General features: G+C 43.5%; 1 protein-coding gene across 4 annotated transcripts in view; it reads right to left on the bottom strand.

Annotated features, from left to right (window-relative positions):
- ENPP2 (ectonucleotide pyrophosphatase/phosphodiesterase 2) overlaps nucleotides 1-25,775 on the bottom strand; it is a 116,321-nt gene that overhangs the window by 70,132 nt on the left and 20,414 nt on the right. For all 4 annotated transcript variants that reach the window (XM_044294377.1, XM_044294378.1, XM_044294379.1 and 1 more), the window contains exons 3-4: nucleotides 19,132-19,287; nucleotides 2,842-2,964 (exon numbers count right to left, since the gene is read on the bottom strand). In XM_044294377.1, the coding sequence (XP_044150312.1) occupies nucleotides 2,842-2,964; nucleotides 19,132-19,287 (279 nt within the window). The remainder of the gene's footprint in view (nucleotides 1-2,841; nucleotides 2,965-19,131; nucleotides 19,288-25,775) is intronic.

Here is a 25,775-nt window from a genome sequence, read left to right as displayed (position 1 = left end):
AATACAAGGCACTTAGGCCTAGTTCACACTTCAGTGTTTGGTCAGTGATTTCCATCAGTGATTTGTGAGCCAAAACTAGAAGTGGAGCCTCCATAGACATTAGGTAGAAGGGAAAGATCTGCTCCTGTTCTATGTTTAGAGCTGCACCTGGTTTTGGCTCACAAATCACTGATGGAAATCACTGACCAAACACTGAAGTGTGAACGAGGCCTTACTAATGTATTGTGATTGTCCATATTGCCTTCTTTGCTGGCTGGATTCATGATTTTTCCATCACATTATACACTGCTCGTATCCAGGTGTTACTGACATTGAGCTGAGCATGCATGTGTGCTCAATATGGAAAGGGAAGTAAGCCACTGCCAGACACCTCTGGAAGTGGCTTATGTCTCTTAAAGGGGTTGTACAGGATTTTTATATTGACAGCCTATCCTCAGCACAGGCTAACAATATCAGATCGGTAGGGTCCAACAACCCACACCCAAACCTATCAAAAGCTGGAACTACACTGCTGATGTGAATGGGAGCAGGGCTGCAGTTACCAGACCCATCCAGTACCCAATGGACTGGGCTGTGTAGTTTGGGCAGCTGATGGGCAAAAGTTCAGGGCGTTGGATACAAGCCAATCTGATATTTATTGCCATTCCTGAGCATAGGTCATCGATAGCAAAATCCTGGTCAACCACTTTTAAGAACAAAAGGATCAGGCACATAGGCGTGCGCATGGGGTGTGCCTGGGCACACCCTAATCAAGCCACAAAATTGAGGTTCTGTCACCTCCAGCAGCTGTCGCTTGAGCCCTGCTGGCCGGCGAATACTAATGAAGCGATTCCCATTTTGGAAGTGCTCATTAGTACAGGAGGACCAGGAAGCGGTGAACGCTCTGTACTTACCGCTTCCTGGTCCTCAGCTGTCACGCTGTGCAACCCAGTTCAGAGCGCCCAGCTGAGAGCAGACATCAGGAGAAAGAAAATCACGGGTGGGGAGGAGCGGCGGCGTCCAGGAGCAGAGAGGTAAGTGTTTTTTTATTTGATAAAAAATTAGGCTGTGCACGCCTATGATCAGGCATATTGAAATTCAACATGCCTAACCTTTATTCCCGACATCAAGGGAGAGCGTCACCACCAAAAACATTAGAGATGGTCAGCCAGTCTGCCAGTCCTACGGAAGTTGGTGGTTTCAGCCGAGATTAAGGTCTGTGGCCACCTATTATTTTTTATTTGAAACCTTCAAAGGGGTATTCTGGTTGGTACAAGTTATTCCCTATCCACAAGATAGGGGATAACTTTAGGATAGGTGGGGGTCCTACAGCTGGGACCCCCACTGATCACGAGAAAAGGGGCCCCGTACCCCCTGAAAGCCCCTTGAAACTCCCCTAAAATGACTGGAGAAGTCGGTCACACGTGTGCGGCCGTTCCATTAATTTCTATGGGAGGTCCAGAGACAGTGGAGCGCTGTATTCAGCTATCTCCGGAACTCCAATAGAAGTGAATGAAATGGACGATCACAGGTGGGACCAGCCGCACAGGTCGTTTCAGGGGAGCAGCAGGAGATCTGCAGGTGGTACAAGGCCCCGGTTCTCGTGATCGGCTGGGGTTACAGTGTTAGGACCGCCACCGATCTTAAAGTTATCGTTTATCTTGTGGATAGGGGGTAACTTGTACCAACTGGAATACCCCTTTAGGCCTCATGAACACGACTGTATGTATTTTGCAGTCCGCAAAAAACGAATCTGCAAAAAATATGGATGACGTCCGTGTGCATTCGGTATTTTGCGGAACGGAACATATTCTGGACATATTCTATTTTTTTGCGGAACATAAATTCTGACATACGGAAACGGATGCACATGGAGCAAAAACACCAGAGCGGACACGGAAAGAAAATAAGTTTGTGTGCATGAGGCCTTAAACTTAAATCAAACAACTAACATCCAAAACCAACTATTGTATCAACCATCCAATTATATACCACAGCTGATACGAGAAATGACAATGGCCCCGATTTATCATGGCTTCACTACAGAATTTTAGCCCCAAGGTCGCAAAATAGGGCTTTTGCAACTTTTTGCATGTTTGCCCCACTCACTCCAGTTTTGAAATATGTCTGTGGTTACCTATGTCAATCAGATTCACTCCAGATTTAAGTCTTTTTTTTTTTTAAAGGTTGTACAAAAAAAAAAAAATTGTTGCAATCTCACTCCAGTAGAAGAAGAAAACTGGAGTAGCTTTTCTAGACATTGGGAAGAATTTATATTTATCATGAGGGTAATATTTGAAGTCAGTTTTCCTTGAGTCTGTGTTGAAGTACTTTCCATCAAATTTATCAAATGTCACATGTGCAAAACCTAACAATTCTGTCTAGAAACGCTACTCCAGTTTTCCTACTACATGCCTGTACTGGAGTGAGTTTATGACTTAAGTGACAAGTACCAGCGATAAATGAGCAAAGAAACTCAATAACAGAGATAACCATGCCCATCTTATAGCCATTTTTCAAAACTGGAGTGAGTGGTGTAAAAATGCCCAAAAGTTGCCAAATTTTTCGCTAGTGAACTCAAAAAAGTTGTAAAACCCTTATTATGCGACTTTTTTTTAAGCCAGAATTCCAGAGTAGATGGGGGAAATTTAATGATCAGACACATTTATCAAACTACATGCGATATTTGATGCATGTGGCATAAAAGTAAATCAACGTAGACTCAAGCAAAACTTCAAATATTTCCTTCATGATAAATTTCCCCAATGTGTCAAGTAGAAGATAATTATTGGTCAACCAGAGATTACAAATCAGCTCCTAAAAATGTACACCAATTGTCTGGAAACAATAAAAAGTAATTACCTTTACACGTCGTCTGATAGTCAGTGCAGCAGTCACCTCTAGCCAGGCAATCATCAGAGCAATAACACGCACTGTCATCATTTCGGATCTCACCACACCTTTCCTTACAGCTCCAACCACGTGCTAAGAATAACAGAATTGAGAGAATTGAACTATTATAATACTGCTCCTATGTACAAGAATATAACTACTATAATACTACATGCTATGTACAAGAATATAACTACTATAATACTGCTCCTATGTACAAGAATATAACTACTATAATACTACATGCTATGTACAAGAACATAACTACAATAATACTGCCTCCTATGTACAAGAATATAACTACTATAATACTGCTCCTATGTACAAGAATATAACTACTATAATACTGCCTCCTATATACAAGAATATAACTACTATAATACTGCTCCTATGTACAAGAATATAACTACTATAATACTGCTCCTATGTATAAGAATATAACTACTATAATACTGCTCCTATGTATAAGAATATAACTACTATAATACTGCTCCTATGTACAAGAATATAACTACTATAATACTGCCTCCTATGTACAAGAATATAACTACTATAATACTGCTCCTATGTACAAGAATATAACTACTATAATACTGCTCCTATGTACAAGAATATAACTACTATAATACTGCTCCTATGTACAAGAATATAACTACTATAATACTGCCTCCTATGTACAAGAATATAACTACTATAATACTGCTTCTATGTACAAGAATATAACTACTATAATACTGCTCCTATGTACAAGAATATAACTACTATAATACTACATGCTATGTACAAGAACATAACTACAATAATACTGCCTCCTATGTACAAGAATATAACTACTATAATACTGCTCCTATGTACAAGAATATAACTACTATAATACTGCCTCCTATATACAAGAATATAACTACTATAATACTGCTCCTATGTACAAGAATATAACTACTATAATACTGCCTCCTATATACAAGAATATAACTACTATAATACTGCTCCTATGTACAAGAATATAACTACTATAATACTGCTCCTATGTACAAGAATATAACTACTATAATACTGCTCCTATGTACAAGAATATAACTACTATAATACTGCTCCTATGTACAGGAATATAACTACTATAAAATTTCTATATCTGCTGCAAGCCCTTCCTATTTGGCTACCAAATTCATACTTCACAGAGGTTCGCCGAGTGTTCACGCGCTTCCTTTGGAATGGCAAATCGCCACGCATTGCCTACTCTGTCCTCACAAGAGACAGGAAGTTCGGAGGCTTTGGGATGCCAGATGTAAAGTCATATTACACTGCGGTTCAGTTATGTAGATGTGTGGCTACCCTGTCCCGCCAGTCTAGCTCCCTTTGCTCACGTCTTGAGTCTGTACTGCTCACTTACAAAGACCAGCTTACTTTATGGGGTGTTAGGCCATTCTCAGCCAATCATTACGCCTCTTCCCCGGTCTGGAAAGGGATGCTAGTAGAATGGTCTAAAATGGTTCAATCTCAGCTGTTTAGCTTTCCCAATCCCTGTATGCCTCTCAAATTATTGCAAAGCTATATTCACCCATCTGTGTCAAACCCCTCTGGGATTTGGTCTAGGCTCGCTGACCTGTCCCTGCGGGATGTCCTTCTCCCAGATGGTAGTTTGCAGTGGGACTTGATAGTGGATCGCCCCGAGGTTAAGGCGGCCCCCTTTTTCCATTTGGCGGATTTCAAAAGGGATATTAAGTTGTGTGCTGGACCCTTCGCTGGTAGTAGCGCCCCCTCTTGGCTTGAGAAGAAGGTCCTGGCCCCTAAGCCCCCCCTTAGACCATTATCCCAGATGTATAGGGAAATGCTTTCCTTCTTACCACCGGAGCTTGGTTATGTGACTTCATGGGAACGAGAGCTTTCTCTGACCCTGTCAGAACCGGAGAGGGCCTTTGTCCTGGCCCACTCACACGGCTTCAGTCGTTGTGTGAGAGTTCAGGAGAACTCTTTTAAGCTATTAAGTAGATGGTATAAAACTCCTGAATTCTTACACAAACTTAACCCTGAGGTCCCTGTAGCATGCTGGAGGTGTGGCGTAGAAACTGGTTCATTGTCACATATCTGGTGGCTCTGCCATAAGATCCAGCCGTTTTGGAAGTTGTTAGAATCCATGATCAATAGTATATGCAAAACCAAGATCGTCTTGGATGCAAAACTTATCCTATTGTGGTGCCCTAATAGCTCACTAACCCCCGCCAAGAATAACCTCCCAACAATGTTGATTACTGCAGCTAAATTACTGGTCCCCTTTTTATGGAAAGCTGATTCCCCTCCATCTCTCAATATGTGGACGGATAAGGTTGATCAACTCTACCGCTTTGAGGAACTGGCGCACTGGGAGACAAACTCACGCCACTGCTTCCTAAAGCTATGGTCCCCGTGGAAGTTACACAGGAATTTTGCATGATAGAGCAGGAACCCTCCCTTTCCTGGTTTCCTACCCCTGTCTCCCTGATTGTCCTCCCCCCCCTTTTTTACCCTTTCTTTTTCTTCTGATGTGTATCTCTGATGATGATGATGACAATCGATTGTATTGCTCACACATGATATGTGCACTGGATGACTATGTGGACTCTCAATGTTATTGTACTGTTGTCATGTGTGGGCGTGTGGCCTTAATTTTTATCTCAATAAAAAGAAATATGGTTAAGAATATAACTACTATAATACTGCTCCTATGTACAAGAATATAACTACTATAATACTGCTCCTATATACAAGAATATAACTACTATAATACTGCTCCTATGTACAAGAATATAACTACTATAATACTGCCTCCTATATACAAGAATATAACTACTATAATACTGCCCCTATGTACAAGAATATAACTACTATAATACTGCTCCTATGTACAAGAATATAACTACTATAATACTGCTCCTATGTACAAGAATATAACTACTATAATACTGCCTCCTATGTGCAAGAATATAACTACTATAATACTGTTCCTATGTACAAGAATATAACTACTATAATACTGCTCCTATGTACAAGAATATAACTACTATGGGGGCGGAGCCTGGCTGCCTAGCTGAATGGCTGTGTGTTGCTGAGCTCCTCAACCTTGCCGGTGTTTTAACCCCTATAATCAGCTTACAGCACCGCTCTGATGGGCAAAGTGGGTAAAGATAGATCCAAGGATCAAGCAGATCCCACACCAGTTCGGTCCAGACAACCAGATATGGACCAATATCTAAGAAAACAACCGAAGCTCAGGTCGGCTGAAACACCTAAGATGGCGCCGGCTCAGCTATCTGACAAGGAGGAGGATTCAGATGCCGGGAGTGTCTCTGATGCTTCAACCTGCAAATCGCGCAGACAGGGGAGATCTTTCACTAAAGCTGCACTTCTTGAAGTGCTTAACACAGCATTAGCCCCTATAAAGAAAGACTTATCTGAGATAAAGGAAGACCTCAGAGATATCGGGGGCCGGGTGTCTGACCTTGAGAGCACACAGGAAGCTGCTCTGCAGAGAGAGGAGAAATCATACAATGTAATCCGATCCCACACCGACCTGCTAAATGAAGCTCTTCTAAGAATTGAAGACCAGGAGAACCGCAGCCGCAGGAAGAACCTGAGGATTCGCGGCCTTCCGGAATCGATTGCCAGTGAGGCGCTCGATAAAGTTGCTCGCGAAATTTTCGCGAATATCCTGGGTGCCGGAAAATCGGATCGGATAATAATCGAGCGCATACATCGTGCGCTTAGGCCCAAACCGAAAGCTTCAGATCCTCCTCGCGATGTAATTTGCGGCCTCCTCAGCTATGTCGATACAGCCGCACTGATGAGAGCCAGCAGAGAAGCGGAGCAGCTACAGCATGAAGGTACGCCAATCCTGTTTTTCCAAGATCTGGCCCCATCCACACTGGCTAAAAGGCGTATTCTTCGCCCACTCCTGGATGCCCTTAAAGCTGCTGCCACCCCATTCAGATGGCTGTACCCTTTTGGCATTGCGGTCCTTAAAAACGGACGCCAAATCACTATCCGCTCACCATCGGATCTACAGGCTAGCTGGTCCCAGCTGGGGTTAACCCCTATCGATATACCCTCGTGGATGCCGGCGGATCTAGAAGACCCACCCTTACCGCCACCCCATGCGGGTGAATGGCGCTCCGTCCGCACAAGAAAAGGGCCCAAAACCAGGGCTGAAAATTCTGCTCAAGCTCCGACCTGAATATAGGACCGTGAATAGGTTCTCTGCGTTTTCTGTTCCAGTTCCACTCTAAGTATATGGGACTCTGTGTCTTATTGTCTGTTTATTGTTTAATAATGGATCCCTCTTCTTCCAGGCTTTTATGGGTATTACCATGGCCTGGTCATCTCCCACTCCCTGCTCTCACCTTAGTTTGCAGGGGTTAACCCGGCTTTACCTACGGGTCACCCTTCCCCCTTGTGATGGTCAGTTATTGGCCCTCTTTAGCTCTGCGGGACCCCCCACCTGACAGACCCCGGCTGGTAGCCGTGATGAGAAAGGGTCGCCCTATAGTCAGGTGCTCAGTAGAGCTTCTGTTGCAAGAATGGCTTGCACTATTGTTGTGTTCATTAACCGTTTGTCTCCCCTCCTTCCCTCTTGTGTCTCCCCCTCCCCATTGGAGTCAGATGTCATATAGAGTCTATGTAGATGCTGATTATTTTTTCTCTATTTTAGAATGTCGTCCGTTGTGATATCCTCCCTGAACGCTAGGGGAATGAACGAGCCTTGCAAGCGGTCCCAAATCCTGGCCCTTTTACAAAGGGATAAAGTGTCTATAGCATTCTTCCAGGAAACCCACTTCAGAGAGGGTAAGACCCCCAAATTGCCCCCCAAAAGGTTTTCCCAATGGTTCCATAGCACGTATAGTTCGGCTAGCAGGGGTGTCAGCATAGCGATCCACAAACAGCTCCCCTTCAAGCATTCTGCTGTCTCCTCGGACCCTGAGGGTCGTTACCTGTTTGTTAAGGGCACTATCGCTGACACACCTGTTACCCTGGCAACTGTATATGCTCCCAATAGAGGGCAGGTTGCTTGGCTCGTTCAGACCCTTGGCTTGTTATCCACCTTTAAGGAGGGAATGGTGATTCTAGGCGGCGACTTCAATGTCACCCTGGAGCCTTCCATAGACTCCTCAAATGGGAAGTCCGCCATTACACATGTACGCTTACGGCGCCTCAAACTCGCCTTACATAGGTTAGGTGTAATAGATATTTGGCGCACCACGAACCCCTCTAGTAAGGATTACACCTTCTATTCAGCCGCTAAATCCTCCTACCATAGACTTGACTATCTATTCCTGTCTAAAACCCATGCAAATAGGGCTATCCGATCCCACATAGGGAACATCACCCTGTCTGACCATGCCCCTGTATTTCTGAGTGTTTCTCTGCAGGACCTCCCAAAGAGGGAATGGAATTGGCGTATTAATGAGACCATTATCTCTGACCCCTCCCATGTCGCTAAATTGTCCTCTATCATAACTGAATTTTTCACACTTAACACCCTAGGCCCGGACGCGCCCTCCCCCTCCATCACTTGGGAGACCCACAAGGCAGTTCTGAGAGGTGAGCTGATAGCTCTAGGGGCTCATATTAAAAAACAGCGGAACCAAGCAGTAGCGACCCTCCTCTCCCAGATACAAGCGCTAGAAATAACGCACAAAAACTCGCAGGCCCTTAGATGTGCCTCGGACCTGTCAGAGGCTCGCACAAAGCTTAAGAATTTGCTGAATGTCACGTCAGCCAAACTACTTTTACGTGCCAAATTTCGGTCATATGCCCATGGAGATAAAGGGAATAGGCTAATGTCAGCCTTAGTTAAAAAACAGAAAGCTGATTCCTTTATCGCAGCTGTCAAGGATGCCAAAGGTACGCTACATAAAAGCACCCCAGACATAGCAGATTCCTTTTGTGCCTTCTATAGGGACCTATATAACTTAGAGCCACCAAACCAACTCTCGCCAGCCCAAATAGGGGAAGCAACTGAGAAATTCCTCTCCTCCCTCCAGCTGCCCACTATCACTCCATCACAGTCGGCCCAACTCTTGTCCCCCATCACGGATTCTGAAATCAGCAAGGTCCTCTCCTCCATACCTTCCGGGAAAAGCCCAGGCCCTGATGGCTTTACCATCTCCTACTACAAAACCTTTAAGCACATCCTGATCCCACACTTTAACATCCTTTGTAATTACTTACTCCAAGGAGGTTCCCTCCCCCCACAATCGCTATCGGCCCATATCACAGTAATTCACAAAGAAAATAAGGACCCCCTAAACTGCGGGAGCTACCGCCCTATTTCGCTTTTGAACACTGATGTGAAATGGTGGGCTAAGATTTTGGCCCATAGGATCCAGTCGGTTCTCCCTGACATTATCAATAAGGAGCAGGTAGGATTCGTCTCTGGCAGACAGGGGAGTGAAAACACGGTTCGCATCATACACTTAATTACGCATGCTCGGCGGAATTCTATACCGCTAGCCCTTCTCAGTACAGATGCAGAGAAGGCCTTTGACAGGATCAACTGGCATTTTATGTTTCGGGCACTGTCAAAATTTGGCCTTCCGGACCAGTTCATCCAGTCCATCTTCTCACTCTATTCGCTCCCCTCTGCCAGGATTCGGATCAATGGCACACTCTCTCCAACTTTCCCCATTACCAATGGGACGAGGCAAGGCTGCCCACTATCACCGGCCCTTTTTGTTATTGTTATGGAGACACTGCTGGCTAAAATTAGGCAAGATCCGGGCATACAAGGGATTACCTTGGGATCTCATACCCATATGACAGCTGCCTTTGCAGATGATCTCTTAGTCATCACGTCCAATCCCACGACCTCATTTCCCAGGCTCCAAGCTCTTTTTGAGGAATATGGTTTGGTCTCTAATTTCAAGATCAATTATGGTAAGTCACAGGCCCTAAATATTTCCTGCTCAGCCACTTCCATAGAAATGATCAAACGCTCCACGGCATTTACGTGGGCCCCCAAGTCAATCCCATTTTTGGGCACCCATATATCAGCGAATCCAGAGGACCTTTACGAGCTTAACCAGGCCCCTTTACTTAGATCTATTAGAGCACACCTGCAATCCCTAAAACTCCCGTTCATTTCATGGATTGGAAGGAAGAATTATATTAAAGCCTTCATTGTCCCTAGACTACTTTACTTCATTCAAACACTACCAATTTGGCTACCCCATTCCTTCTTTGTGGAGGTCCGCAGAATCTTCTCAGCATTTGTATGGTCGGGTAAGCCCCCCAGAATAGCATACACCACCCTCACTCGGGAGAAAAGATTGGGAGGTTTTGGCCTGCCAGACATATACCTTTACTATAAAGCGGCAATGATAAGCAGAGCTCTAAGCCTCCTCTCCTGGCGCCCTCTCAATCTTGTCTCCCAATTGGAGTGTGATATGCTCACCTATAAAGATAAACTGGTCTTATGGGGTTTGCGGAAAAGTACTGCTAATAACATTTATGCCTCGCCTTTGTGGAAGGGCTTACTGTTGGAGTGGTCCAAACTATATCAGGCGTCAGTTCTTAAGTTCCCTAGTATGAATATCCCCCTGCACCTGCTTCAGGCCCATATTCATCCCGCCACCACTGCACCATCAGGAATTTGGGCCCTACTATCTAGCTTAAGGTTACAAGACATTATATCTGAGTCTGGTGCTTTAAATTGGAGTGATGTTTTCGCTCTTCCAAAGGTCCAAAAGGCTTCCTTTTTGGCAGTTATGGCCTTTAAAAAGGACCTAAAGCTTATTGAAAAGGTCCCACGGCCCACAAATGATCCCTCATGGATGGAGGGGAAGATTTCAGTAGGCCAACGCCCGCGGAAGCCTCTCTCCACATTATACAAGGAGCTGCTCTCCTCCGCCCCTCCAGATCTGTGGTTTCTCTCAGCTTGGGAGAAGGAGTTATCCATAACTTTGTCAGAACCTGAGAAAGCTTTTATCCTCACACACTCACACGGATTCAACCGTTGCATTAAGATACAAGCTAACTCATACAAATTGCTCACAAGATGGTATAAAACACCAGAATATCTACATAAGATCAATTCTGATATCCCCGACCGTTGCTGGAGGTGCGGAGGAGATGTTGGTTCTCTTTCTCATATATGGTGGAATTGTGAAAAGATCCGGCCTTTCTGGATAGAGATCGAAACTATTATAAATAAGATCTGTAAAAACCAGGTTAGATTAGACGCAAAGCTCCTAATGTTATGGTGTCCTAATGACACGCTGACCCCCTCAAGGTTAAATCTACCGACTATGCTTATAACAGCAGCTCGCCTATTGATTCCATTGTTATGGAGAAATGATTCTCCTCCATCCCTCTTGATGTGGACCGAGAAGGTGGATCAGCTTTACCGGTTTGAGGAGCTTGCACACTGGGAGACTCACTCTAGAGCAAAGTTTATCAAAACATGGTCCCCTTGGAAGCTTTATCGTAACTTCTAGATTCACACGAAGCATATGATAGACATCTATTACCCCCCCCCTTACCTCCTTTCCCCCTCCCCTCTTCCCATGTCTTGTCTTTACTTTTCCGTATTAATTACTTTTATGCACATTATTGAGTCATGTCGCCACTGCACTTGAATTCATGCGCTTAGTGAATAAGCATTTGTCCAGCTGCGCCTGGTATTTAAGTGATTGAATTGTCACATGACTATTTGCGTTTTCTTCAATAAAAAGAAATTTGATTAAGAATATAACTACTATAATACTGCTCCTATGTACAAGAATATAACTACTATAATACTGTTCCTATGTACAAGAAAATAACTACTATAATACTGCTCCTATGTACAGGAATATAACTACTATAATACTGCTCCTATGTACAAGAATATACAGTAACTACTATAATACTGCTCCTATGTACAAGAATATAACTACTATAATACTGCTCCTATGTACAAGAATATAACTACTATAGTACTGCTCCTATGTACAAGAATATAACTACTATAATACTGTTCCTATGTACAAGAAAATAACTACTATAATACTGCTCCTATGTACAAGAATATAACTACTATAATACTGCTCCTATGTACAAGAATATACAGTAACTACTATAATACTGCTCCTATGTACAAGAATATAACTACTATAATACTGCTCCTATGTACAAGAATATAACTACTATAATACTGCTCCTATGTACAAGAATATAACTACTATAATACTGCTCCTATGTACAAGAATATAACTACTATAATACTGTTCCTATGTACAAGACTATAACTACTATAAAAGTGAAATCTGTATTATGGAGGAGGGGTCTCTATTCAAGAACCAGTTTTTAGGTTATCAACAGTCATTGACTTTACAAATTTTTTAAATAGCATGTGTGGTAGATTTTTAAAATTTCCTTGTATTTCCCCATACTGCTCTACTCAATTGCTTCTTTGGTTAAAGCATTTCATCAGAAATAAATGGAGGAAAAAGGGAGAAATAGGTGAAATTGTTTGTGTTCTCCATTTCACACTCCCACTCCCAGCTTTAGCTAAAAAACAAGCTCAGACTATGTCAGCTATAGCAGAGAGTATGCAATGGACGGTGGGAAGTGTCCGTGTATCAATACAGGATTGTGCTGCAGCAGGCAGGACTACAGCAAGCATAAGTGGCTAATCCACAAGTAAGTCGAGCAAGGTCTGTCCTAACAGGTCTCCTTATGTCCTATTAGCTCTTAACACATGCCCGAACAGAATGAATACTGTTTGATTTAGGAACATGTTAGCACCGTGCCCCGATTCCGCGTTAAAACGTCATAAAAAGGTGACATTCATTGAGACTAACATATATTTATTAAGTGGTTTCTTTAATTAGAGAGAGTGGCGAACCAGACCAGATTAAAAACAACCACCTCCCACATTCAGAATCTCAAAACCACACTTATGCCAGGCTTACATTAACCTTTTCTCTCCCAAGTTATTTTGAGGGGAAAAAAAAAAAAAAGAGCAAAATGTTGTAACCATGGATTGGATGGTGGGAGGCGAGGTCCCCTGACGAGCAAAGCTAGAATAATAGCTAAGCCAACCTCACATCTGCAACTAGTTCATTCAGGACAAAAGCCCTTAATCGAAGAAAAGCAGATGACAACATTTCTAGTTACAAGGCCTTAAGGGGGGAACCTCTGGGTGGGTACTATTTCTATTATGGAGACCAGTTGATATACGTGATGACTATTGGAGGCTAGACAATGATCCTCTGTATTTATGAGTAAAATATATGCAAATTATCAAGTCAGATAGGTTTAGGAAAGCCAATTAGAATATATTTTTCCAGAATCCAGAGGGGCATCGACTGGTCTACAATACTGCGCACACGTACTCGGCGTACCAGGCGCATTGCCTGGCTTACAACACTGCACACACCTACTTGGCATGGAAGGGGCAAATACTCTACTTGTTATGACAGTAAAATGGCTAGGGGTTTCTAACTCAAGCTTTGTCTGCCACCCTCTATTGACCATAAACTCAACTTCAGTAATGCGATGAATGAAGTTATATACCAGATCTACACTCGCCTAAAGAATTATTAGGAACACCATACTAATACGGTGTTGGACCCCCTTTTGCCTTCAGAACTGCCTTAATTCTACGTGGCATTGATTCAACAAGGTGCTGATAGCATTCTTTAGAAATGTTGGCCCATATTGATAGGATAGCATCTTGCAGTTGATGGAGATTTGAGGGATGCACATCCAAGGCACGAAGCTCCCGTTCCACCACATCCCAAAGATGCTCTATTGGGTTGAGATCTGGTGACTGTGGGGGCCATTTTAGTACAGTGAACTCATTGTCATGTTCAAGAAACCATTTTTCCAGTCTTCAACAGTCCAATTTTGGTGAGCTCGTGCAAATTGTAGCCTCTTTTTCCTATTTGTAGTGGAGATGAGTGGTACCCGGTGGGGTCTTCTGCTGTTGTAGCCCATCCGCCTCAAGGTTGTGCGTGTTGTGGCTTCACAAATGCTTTGCTGCATACCTCAGTTGTAACGAGTTGTTATTTCAGTCAACGTTGCTCTTCTATCAGCTTGAATCAGTCGGCCCATTCTCCTCTGACCTCTAGCATCAAGAAGGCATTTTCGCCCACAGGACTGCCGCATACTGGATGTTCTTCCCTTTTCACACAATTCTTTGTAAACCCTAGAAATGGTTGTGCGTGAAAATCCCAGTAACTGAGCAGATTGTGAAATACTCAGACCGGCCCGTCTGGCACCAATAACCATGCCACGCTCAAAATTGCTTAACCACTTAAGGACCACAGGTTTATACCCCCCTAGTGACGAGGCCCTTTTTTACAAATCGGCACTCCACAACTTTAGCGGTTTATTGCTCGGTCATGCAACTTACCACCCAAATGAATTTTACCTCCTTTTCTTCTCACTAATAGAGCTTTCATTTGGTGGTATTTCATTGCTGCTGACATTTTTACTTTTTTTGTTATTAATCAAAATTTAACTATTTTTTTGCAAAAAAATGTCATTTTTCACTTTCAGTTGTAAAATTTTGCAAAAAAAACGACATCCATATATAAATTTTTCGCTAAATTTATTGTTCTACATGTCTTTGATTAAAAAAAAATGTTTGGGTAAAAGTTATAGCGTTTACAAACTATGGTGCAAAAATGTGAATTTCCGCTTTTTGAAGCAGCTCTGACTTTCTGAGCACCTGTCATGTTTCCTGAGGTTCTACAATGCCCAAACAGTAGAAAAAACCCACAAATGACCCCATTTCGGAAATTAGACACCCTGAGGTATTCGCTGATGGGCATAGTGAGTTCATAGAACTTTTTGTTTTTTGTCACAAGTTAGCGGAAAATGATGATTTATTATTATTATTTTTTTTTTCTTACAAAGTCTCATATTCCACTAACTTGTGACAAAAAATAAAAACTTCCATGAACTCACTATGCCCATCACGAAATACCTTGGGGTGTCTTCTTTCCAAAATGGGGTCACTTGTGGGGTAGTTATACTGCCCTGGCAATTTAGGGGCCCAAATGTGTGAGAAGAACTTTGCAATCGAAATGTGTAAAAAATGACCGGTGAAATCCGAAAGGTGCTCTTTGGAATGTGTGCCCCTTTGCCCACCTAGGCTGCAAAAAAGTGTCACACATCTGGTATCGCCGTACTCAGGAGAAGTTGGGGAATGTGTTTTGGGGTGTCATTTTACATATACCCATGCTGGGTGAGAGAAATATCTTGGCAAAAGACAACTTTTCCCATTTTTTTATACACAGTTGGCATTTGACCAAGATATTTATATCACCCAGCATGGGTATATGTAAAATGACACCCCAAAACACATTGCCCAACTTCTCCTGAGTACGGCGATACCAGATGTGTCACACTTTTTTGCAGCCTAGGTGGGCAAAGGGGCCCACATTCCAAAGAGCACCTTTCGGATTTCGCAGGCCATTTTTTACAGATTTTGATTTCAAACTACTTCGCACACATTAGGGCCCCTAAATTGCCAGGGCAGTATAACTACCCCACAAGTGACCCCATTTTGGAAAGAAGACACCCCAAGGTATTCCGTGAGGGGCATGGCGAGTTCCTGGAATTTTTTTTTTTTTTGTCACAAGTTAGTGGAATATGAGACTTTGTAAGGGAAAAAAAAAAAAAAAAAAAAAAAAAAAATCATCATTTTCCGCTAACTTGTGACAAAAAATAAAAAATTCTAGGAACTCGCCATGCCCCTCACGGAATACCTTGGGGTGTCTTCTTTCCAAAATGGGGTCACTTGTGGGGTAGTTATACTGCCCTGGCATTCTAGGGGCCCTAATGTGTGGTAAGTAGTTTGAAATCAAAATGTGTAAAAAAGGACCTGTGAAATCTGAAAGGTGCTCTTTGGAATGTGGGCCCCTTTGCCCACCTAGGCGGCAAAAAAGTGACACACATCTGGTATCGCCGTACTCAGGAGAAGTTGGGGAATGTGTTTTGGGGTGTCATTTTACATATACCCATGCTGGGTGAGAGAAATATCTCGGCAAAAGACAACTTTTCCCATTTTTTTTATACAAAGTTGGCATTTGACCAAGATATTTATCTCACCCAGCATGTTCTCCTGAGTACGGCGATACCACATGTGTGACACTTTTTTGCAGCCTAGATGCGCAAAGCGGCCCAAATTTCTTTTAGGAGGGCATTTTTAGACATTTGGATCCCAGACTTCTTCTCACGCTTTCGGGCCCCTAACATGCCAGGGCAGTATAAATACCCCACATGTGACCCCATTTTGGAAAGAAGACACCCTAAGGTATTCCGTGAGGGGCATGGCGAGTTCCTAGAATTTTTTTTTTTTGGCACAAGTTAGCGGAAATTGTTTTTTTTTGTATTTTCTCACAAAGTCTCCCTTTCTGCTAACTTGGGACAAAAATTTCAATCTTTCATGGACTCAATATGCCCCTCACGGAATACCTTGGGGTGTCTTCTTTCCAAAATGGGGTCACATGTGGGGTACTTATACTGCCCTGGCATTTTAGGGGCCCTACAGCGTCAGAAGAAGTCTGGAATATAAATGTCTAAAAAAATTTACGCATTTGGATTCCGTGAGGGGTATGGTGAGTTCATGTGAGATTTTATTTTTTGACACAAGTTAGTGGAATATGAGACTTTGTAAGAAAAAACAAAAACAAACAAAAAATTTCCGCTAACTTGTGCCCAAAAAAATGTCTACATGGAGCCTTACAGGGGGTGATCAATGACAGGGGGGTGATCAGGGAATCTATATGGGGTGATCACCCCCCTGTAAGGCTCCATTCAGACATCCGTATGATTTTTTACGGATCCACGGATACATGGATCGGATCCGCAAAACACATGCGGACGTCTGAATGGAGCCTTACAGGGGGGTGATCAATGACAGAGGGGTGATCACCCATATAGACTCCCTGATCACCTTCGTCATTGATCACCCCCCTGTAAGGCTCCATTCAGACGTCCGTATGATTTTTTACGGATCCACGGATACATGGATCGGATCCGCAAAACACATGCGGACGTCTGAATGGAGCCTTACAGGGGGGTGATCAATGACAGAGGGGTGATCACCCATATAGACTCCCTGATCACCTTCGTCATTGATCACCCCCCTGTAAGGCTCCATTCAGACGTCCGTATGATTTTTTACGGATCCACGGATACATGGATCGGATCCGCAAAACACATGCGGACGTCTGAATGGAGCCTTACAGGGGGGTGATCAATGACAGAGGGGTGATCACCCATATAGACTTCCTGATCACCTTCGTCATTGATCACCCCCCTGTAAGGCTCCATTCAGACGTCCGCATGTGTTTTGCGGATCCGATCCATGTATCCGTAAAAAATCATACGGACGTCTGAATGGAGCCTTACAGGGGGGTGATCAATGACAGGGGGTGATCAGGGAGTGTATATGGGGTGATCACCCCCCTGTCACTGATCACCCCCCTGTAAGGCTCCATTCAGACGTCCGTATGTGTTTTGCGGATCCGATCCATGTATCCGTGGATCCGTAAAAATCATACGGACGTCTGAATGGAGCCTTACAGGGGGGTGATCAATGACAGGGGGGTGATCAATGACAGGGGGTGATCAGGAAGTCTATATGGGTGATCACCCCTCTGTCATTGATCACCCCCCTGTAAGGCTCCATTCAGACGTCCGTATGTGTTTTGCGGATCCGATCCATGTATCCGTGGATCCGTAAAAATCATACGGACGTCTGAATGGAGCCTTACAGGGGGGTGATCAATGACGGAGGTGATCAGGGAGTCTATATGGGTGATCACTCCTCTGTAATTGATCACCCCCCCTGTAAGGCTCCATTCAGACGTCCGCATGTGTTTTGCGGATCCGATCCATGTATCAGTGGATCCGTAAAAATCATACGGACGTCTGAATGGAGCCTTACAGGGGGGTGATCAATGACAGGGAAGTGATCAGGAAGTCTATATGCGTGATCACCCCCTTGTCATTGATCACCCCCCTGTAAGGCTCTATTCAGACATCCGTATGCGTTTTGCGGATCCGATCCATGTATCCGTGGATCCGTAAAAATCATACGGACCTCTGAATGGAGCCTTACAGGGGGGTGATCAATGACAGGGGGGTGATCAATGACAGGGGGGTGATCAATGACAGGGGGGTGATCAGGGAGTCTATATGGGCTGATCAGTGGTTTATAAAGGGTTAATAAGTGACAGGGGGGGGGTGTAGTGTAGTGTAGTGGTGTTTGGTGCTACTTTAGTGAGCTGCCTGAGTCCTCTGGTGGTCGATCCTAACAAAAGGGACCACCAGAGGACCAGGTAGCAGGTATATTAGACGCTGTTATCAAAACAGCGTCTAATATGCCTGTTAGGGGTTAAAAAAAATCACATCTCCAGCCTGCCAGCGAGCGATCGCCGCTGGCAGGCTGGAGATCCACTCGCTTACCTCCCGTTCCTGTGAACGCGCGCGTCTGCGTGCGCGCGTTCACAGGAAATCTAGGCTCACGCGAGATGACGCCTATTGGCGTTAGCGTAGCCTGGGAGAGCCGCCGCGATGACGCCTTTCGGCGTTAGCGTAGCGCTAAGTGGTTAAATCACCTTTATTTCCCATTCTGACATTCAGTTTGGAGTTCAGGAGATTGTCTTGACCAGGACCACAACCCTACATGCATCGAAGCAACTGCCATGTGATTGGTTGACTAGATAATCGCATTAATGAGAAATAGAACAAGTGTTCCTAATAATTCTTTACGTCAGTGTATAGCACCAAGGACAACTCACATAGGGGAGCTAGACAGTAGAATTCACCAGCTGAGGTTTTTGAAAGGAAAAGTTACATTTCTGTTTATCACCAAGTTGGCGCCTTTATGGCCATTACACCCATGAGCATAATCGATATTCAAGATATTTGCAATGGTCATGGTGGATTATGTCCTGCTAATTTTTTGCTCCCAGGGAATGTTTAATGCAAGGGTAGGCTCACATAGTTTCTTGAAAGAGATTTTGAGGCAGATTTTCCTATAGGTTTTTCAGCCAAAGCCATAAGTGGATTCAATAGGAATCGGAAAAATAAAAAAACAAAACCAGCAGGAAAATCTCGTCTCAAAACCTCCTCCAAAAAACTCTGTGTGAACCTAACCCCAAAACCACTGATCACATCTGCAGCAGGTTCACAGAGCTATTTCAGCCCATTTATGTTCATATTTTCATGATGAAGGCCAGAAGTAGCAACAAGGAACCCATCCAACCTTCATGGTCTCAAACACTGTACCTGTTTTTAGGCATAGCTGGTCAAAGTCCTGGCAGCAACTGTTGTAACTCTTACAGAGGTTGTCGCAGCGGCAGGAAGGGGGCTCAGCTTCTTGAAGCTCAAAACATCTGTCCTTACAGGAACCCAAAGTGCTATCCCAGGGGGGGTCATTGAGAACTGTGTAAAAGGAAAGCAAGAGAATATAAAACAGCAGAATACAGTAAAACAGGTACATACAGTGCCTAGAAGAAGTATTCACTACCGCACCGCATACATTTTTGCAGGTTTTGTGTAACCATAACAAATAACCCAGTTGGTAAAAGGATTCTTCGTTTAGGACAATCCCTACTTGTTAGAAGGGTCCATTGACAGTAAGATAACTACAAGCTGTCCTCCTAATGGAACCCCGGTGGGGAAATGTGGTAGTAACAGTTTAATTTCCCTGCCGGACCACCACAGGGGAAAGTAGGCATCACACAGTGCTCATTCTAATTAATGGGTTGTCTGGTTAAGGCCTCTTTCACACGACCGTTTTTTTCCCCCCGGTTTACGGGCCATTTTTTGCGTTCCGTATACGGAACCATTCAATTCAATAGTTCCGCAAAAAAAACTGAATGTACTTAGTATGCATTCCGTTTCCGTATTTCCACTCCATTGAAAGATAGAACATGTCCTATTATTGCCCGCAAATCACGTTCCGTGGCTCCATTCAAGTCAATGGGTCAGCAAAAAATACAGAACACATACGGAAATGCATCTGTATGTCTTCTGTATCTGTTCCGTTTTTGCGGAAACATCTATTGAAAATGTTATGCCCAGCCCAATTTTTTCTATGTAATTACTGTATATTGTATATGCCATACGGAAAAACGGAACAGAAAAACAGAACAGAAACACAAGGGAAACAAAAAAACGAACAACGGATCCGTGAAAAGCAGACTGCAAAACACTGGAAAAGCCACGCGGGTGCAATGTGTGACGTGAACGCATATCACCTGCACTGAATCCGGACCCATTAATTTCAATGGGTCTGTTTTTTTCACGCATCAGTTCTGAGTTGCGTAAAAAACGCAGCATGTTCTATATTCTGTTTTTCACGCAGCCCTGGCCCCATAGAAGTGAATGGGGCTTCAGAGAAAAACGCATTGCATCCGGAAGCAAGTGCAGATGCGATGCGTTTTTCACTGATGGTTGCTAAGAGATGTTGTTTGTAAACCAGTTTTTATCACGAGCGTGACAAACGCATCAAAACACATTGCACCCGCGCGGAAAAAACTGAACGCAATCGCAGACAAAACTGACTGAACTTGCTTGCAAAATGGTGCGAGTTTCACTGAACGCATCCGGAGCCAATCCGTCACGCTCGTGTGAAAGAGGCCTAATGCAGGACAGGACAGGTCCTTCTGAGCAAGGGACACTCTTTGTATCAGTCTTCACTCTGGAGACTTCCCTCTATAAACCAGCAATTCCCTAATAGAGAGTATGAAAATGGGTCTTCTAGACTGGACAACCCTTTCCACTGGACTTTTTTTGTCACAGGAAAATCATTTTATGACAAAATGGAAATAAGCCTTTGAAAAAAGTAACATACATTCATTACAATTTGTAAAAACATAATAGTTTAGTATATACATGCATATTTCTGAAAGGCATAGTCCAAAAGTGGTGTGAACAGGGTCTAACACTTTACAGGTGCATTCGAAAATTCCTTAAAATCTAGTGCCTGAAATAGAGACATATTTCATTTTATTCATTTCTGAAGCCCCAGCATTTTCTGTAGCACTGTGCAATGGTCGTCAGCCCTCCATTAGGGTTTACAATCTAAATTCCAAATTAACCCAATAACATTTTTAGGAGTGTGGGAATAAACCAAAATACCTGGAAAAAAAACTCACACAAACACGGGGAGAACTCATTATAGGGGCCATACGGACTACAGATATTAATGACCTATCCTCACGATAGGCCATGGACATCAGATTGGCGGGGATCCGACATCAGGCACAGCCCTACACGTCAGCCGTTTCGGGCAGCTGTGGTGTCAGACACTATACAGTGTACAGGGCGGAAGCAGAAGTCTCCGTACACTGTGTAGTTTCCAGCGCAGCTCAGTTCCCAGGCACTTGAACAGTAGCTGAGCTGCAGTACCCTGGCACAGGCACCTCACAGTATACAGAGTGTAGTTTCCGGGGTTGCGGCTGCTCAAAACAGCTGATCGGTGTGGGTGCCGGATGTCAGACCACTGCTAATGTGATATTGATGACTTATGCCGAGAAGGAACTTAGCCCAAGGAACCCCTGTAACTCCATACAATAATAATAATAATAATCTTTATTTATATAGCGGCAACATATTCCGCAGCGCTTTACAATTTAGGGGGTTCATGTACAAACAGTCATAAATAATATACTAACAGACAAGTCAATAATTAGAACACGAGGAATGAGTGGCAAGAGCTTACAATCTATGAGGAGATAGGAGTGACATAAAGGGTAAAAGTGCTTGTTTTGTACAATGGTCCAGCCATCTTGGGAAAATAGGGAAGCTGCATGAGCCAGTCACCAGCAGATATCTGTAGTGCTTCTGGGTGCATTGGAGAGTTTGGTGGAGGACCAGGTTCAGGAAATTATGATAAATAGGCCAAAGATGTGTTTTTAGGGAGCGCTTACAACTGTTTGTGTTGTGATTTAACCTGATTTCTTGGGGTAGAGCATTCCAGAGAACCGATGCAGCTCGGGAGAAGCGTTGGAGCCGGGAGCGAGAGGTTTCACTATTGTGTTATGTGATTGTAAGAGTTGAACTGGGAAACCACCTACTCGTCAGGAGGGAGGCTGGACCTTCCTCTCAGAGGACGGAGCTGTGTAGTCTGATTGCATCATCCAGTGAGTCTGGTCAGAGCAGCTGAAGTGTGAGGAGCTGCAAGTGCCTATGCAGTTTGAGGCCTACTACAAGAGGTTCTCCATCTCTACATGCTGAGGACAAGAGCCAGACCTCTGGGATAAGGAAGCAAATAATCAATAGACTGTTTAGGACTAAGGACTGGGTGTGGAAGCAAAAGTAACACTCGCTTATGGCTATGGACTTTGCTGCCTGTAGAAAGGGTGAATTTCCTCCGGCACACCACACGCTTTTAAAATGGATTTTGATGCGAGCTGATTACAACTATTAATATTTCTACAACACTACCCATTGAAGAATCTACACCTCGCTGTGGGAACTGTATCCCAAGTTGTGGATTTGCATGCCTTTAATCAATTTGGGAAGTTGTTTAGATTTAATAGACAGAGACTATACAGCCTGCCTTTCCATATAAGGCCTAGGAAATATTGCATGTGTACTCTGGAGAGACCTTTTCCTTAATTGTCATTTGCCAAGAATACATCAGTAAAGCTTGTTGGACTTCTTACCTTATACCGGCCTGTTTATTGCCTTGCACCCAACAGCTTCATTACTGCCTGCACTGCATTACCTGCACCCACCAGTAAGTGATGTCTTGCAACCATCTACCCAACATCAAGGGCTCCCCACCTAACACCAGACAGGGACCCCAAGGCTAGAGAGTGCCCTGAGGGAAGAAATGGTGCACCCTCCATTCACTGCATGGCCCCAGAGAGCCAAGGTGAGGAGGACTACCACTGTGAACTAGGAGTACTACTACCATTCTGCCCATCCTGACCTCCCCTCCAGTTCGCTGCACAGAGGGTAAGCTTTAAGAAGAAATTAAATTATCCAGTAGTTTAGGGTGGAAAAAAATCCTCAAAAACCTGCAATTATTCTGTAGGCTGAGATTCTGAATAGATTTCCTCCATGATATGGTATATCTAACGAGTCTTCTTCATACATCAATGGAAAGTTACAGTGACAAAACAATTATTTCTATGGGGTTTGATTGTGGGACAAAAATATAAAGCAGCAATCTGTGGCATGTTTAACCTCCACACTGTAATCCTGTAACCGGCTCTTCTACTTGACTATGGATGCTGAGGGACAGTCAATTTGTACTTTCTAGAACATTTCTGAAATTGCTGCCTTTACTTGCTCATGTCTAAGCTCCTGAAGGAATTTAATCACTTGATTCATGCCTTATCCTCCATCTCCCAAGGAATCCCCTACCAAAGGGAATGACCTCAGCCAAGAGTGGAAAAGTTGGGCCTGGATTTAGAAGGAAGTCTGGGGCAATAGAAGTCTTGTTTTGGTAGCCAGGTTATCTCAGACTGATCAGTATGTTTCCAATTAGCAATAGGACTGGCTGACTTTACTATGATTACAGGATACAACAAACTGCATCTCATAGATTAAAAATAAAAATATATAGGTTAAAAAAAACAATATTTTTTTTAAAAATACTATGTTTAAGGTTTCAATAAATTATACATCAAGTAGTAAACAAGCAGAGAGGCAAACCTAGAGCATAGAGGTCTATAAACATGGATGTCAGAGAAGTGTTGTGACTTGTTTGTAACAGAAGTGACAAGGTAGTGGCAGATCCACCACATAATGATCATGGGTCCTTTAGAGGGTTCCATAGTGACATGCAGGATAGTCTGAGACATACAGGTGAGAAGTTTTCAGAGGTCATGTAGTGTAGGGCTCAGAGATGAAACATCTAGATCTATCCCAACAGCTTTTATATGGATATGGCACCACAGGTAGCGTGCCTTCAATCAACACTAGACCTGTTAATTTGTGTTAATTTTCTACCAGAGCGGCCTGTGATGTGGATCCAGCAAAAAAAAACTAAAAACTAAAAGATCAGTTCTCTACATATGTGTGCAGTAAAGAAAAGCCTCTCCGCCTAAATTAAACCACCATCATCCTAATCGTCAGCATATTCTTTGTGGGTTGGAAACTACCTCAATAACTTCTATTTTTCTAATTAAAATTACCAAAATTGGCCGGCCATCAGAGTAACAGGGGGTGGGGTGAGAATTACTAACATCAGCGTTTCACTTCAGGGGTTGCCAAAGTTATTATAAAGAAAAAAAAAAAAAGTCACACACACTCATAGGTTTTATCCCCGGCAATTCCAGCACTGTCGCTCTGATTCTCCCCACTGCTGCAGCCAAGAATATGACTTTGTGCCCGTATATCCTGGATACCGCTGCAGCCAATGACTGTATAAACCCATCATCGCTGCAACCAAGCAGAAAAAGCCCAGCTGGAAAGAAGAGAGTAGCAGAGCTGGAAGCGGCAGGGGATGAAATGCGTGAGCATATTATTTTATAAATGCTGTTGTGTCTGACTCTTTCTTTGATAACTTGGACTCAATAGAATTTAAGAGAACATTCAACTCATGGTAAACACCTTTAGACGCTGGTCACGTGAACATTCGTTCTCAATCATCACCCCATGTAAACGTGCCCGCCTAATAGGAAAACGCTTGCTCGTCATTGAGCCCATCTTTTATGTAGACTTAAGAATGATCATGTCACCAGCACATCTCCCTACTATGAGATGAGGATAGGTAATCAATATTTGATTGGTGGGGGTCTGACTCCCAGCACCCCTGTTGATTAGCTGTTCGAATAGGCCATGACACTTGGTTGAGCATTGTGGTCTGTGATATCGTGGTACATCAGCCGCTTGGCCTTCAAGTGAATGGGACTGAGCTGCAATACCAAATGCAGTCACTATACAATGGCGGGTTCTAGGTATAAAATAAAGAGACCACAGCACTTCAAAAGGTGATCGGTGGTGGTGCTCCAAGTCGGACCCCCACCAATCAGATATTGACAACCTGCCCTGAGGATAGGCCAGCAATTTAAGTCCCAAAGAATCCCTTTAAATGTTCACATCTTTCTACATTTTCAAAGAACTCAATGATCCTCCATTTGGAAGGATGGTAGACGCCACTTACTTAAAAGGATTAGCATTTCTGGCATCTGATACCCCAAGATAACAGTAGCATCTATGTCTTGAGGTGTAAGGTACATACTCTAGTCCTTTACATGGGTCAAGTTTTCTGCCCTGGACTTCACATCCCCCTAAGACAAGAACAGCTTGTTGGTGCACCCCGACATTCAAGCTCCCCTTCCCACCTCTCATTTAGATAAACTGAAGACTAGTTAAATTGACAAAGAAACATCTCGGGCAGATTCAGTATACATAACTGGAATGTGGGAGGATTGCTGATATGATTTTGCTTGGTTGAACAGAAGTTGCATTGCCCAGCCCAGTAAACACTTCAGGGTTGCATGCTCTCCAGCTTGCATAAATGACCTTTCATGGCCCCTATACACACAGTTCTCAAACCGTCATTTACGTTGCTGGATTTCAAAAGACTAAAATGCGTGGGAGATGCAGTGAGATACCACAGAGGTCATACACAAACGCTACGTTTTTTTCTTTTTACAGTTTTCTAGATATCAAAAGAAACCAAATTTCCAGGTGATCACTAAATGCAGAAATGTGATTCTTTCCCGAGAGGACACCTCCACCATTTATATGTAATTATAATCTGCATTAGCAGTTGAGCAGGTTTGTAACTACATTACATATCTGGTACTGATCCCGAGTGGGCTATGCTCTAGAGCTGCATTTACAATTCTTCAACAATCCTTCCATCAGACATATCCTTAGATGGATATTCTGCTACTCGGCTATCTTCGCCAGTGCCATAAAACACTGCTTCTCCAGTCAACTGCTCCTGGCCATGGTCTTGTGGC

Source organism: Bufo gargarizans, chromosome 5 (assembly GCF_014858855.1).
Source record: "Bufo gargarizans isolate SCDJY-AF-19 chromosome 5, ASM1485885v1, whole genome shotgun sequence".
Taxonomy (NCBI): Eukaryota; Metazoa; Chordata; class Amphibia; order Anura; family Bufonidae; genus Bufo; species Bufo gargarizans.
The sequence above is the reverse complement of the archived record's forward strand: the minus strand, read 5'-3'. Positions and strand labels throughout refer to the sequence as shown.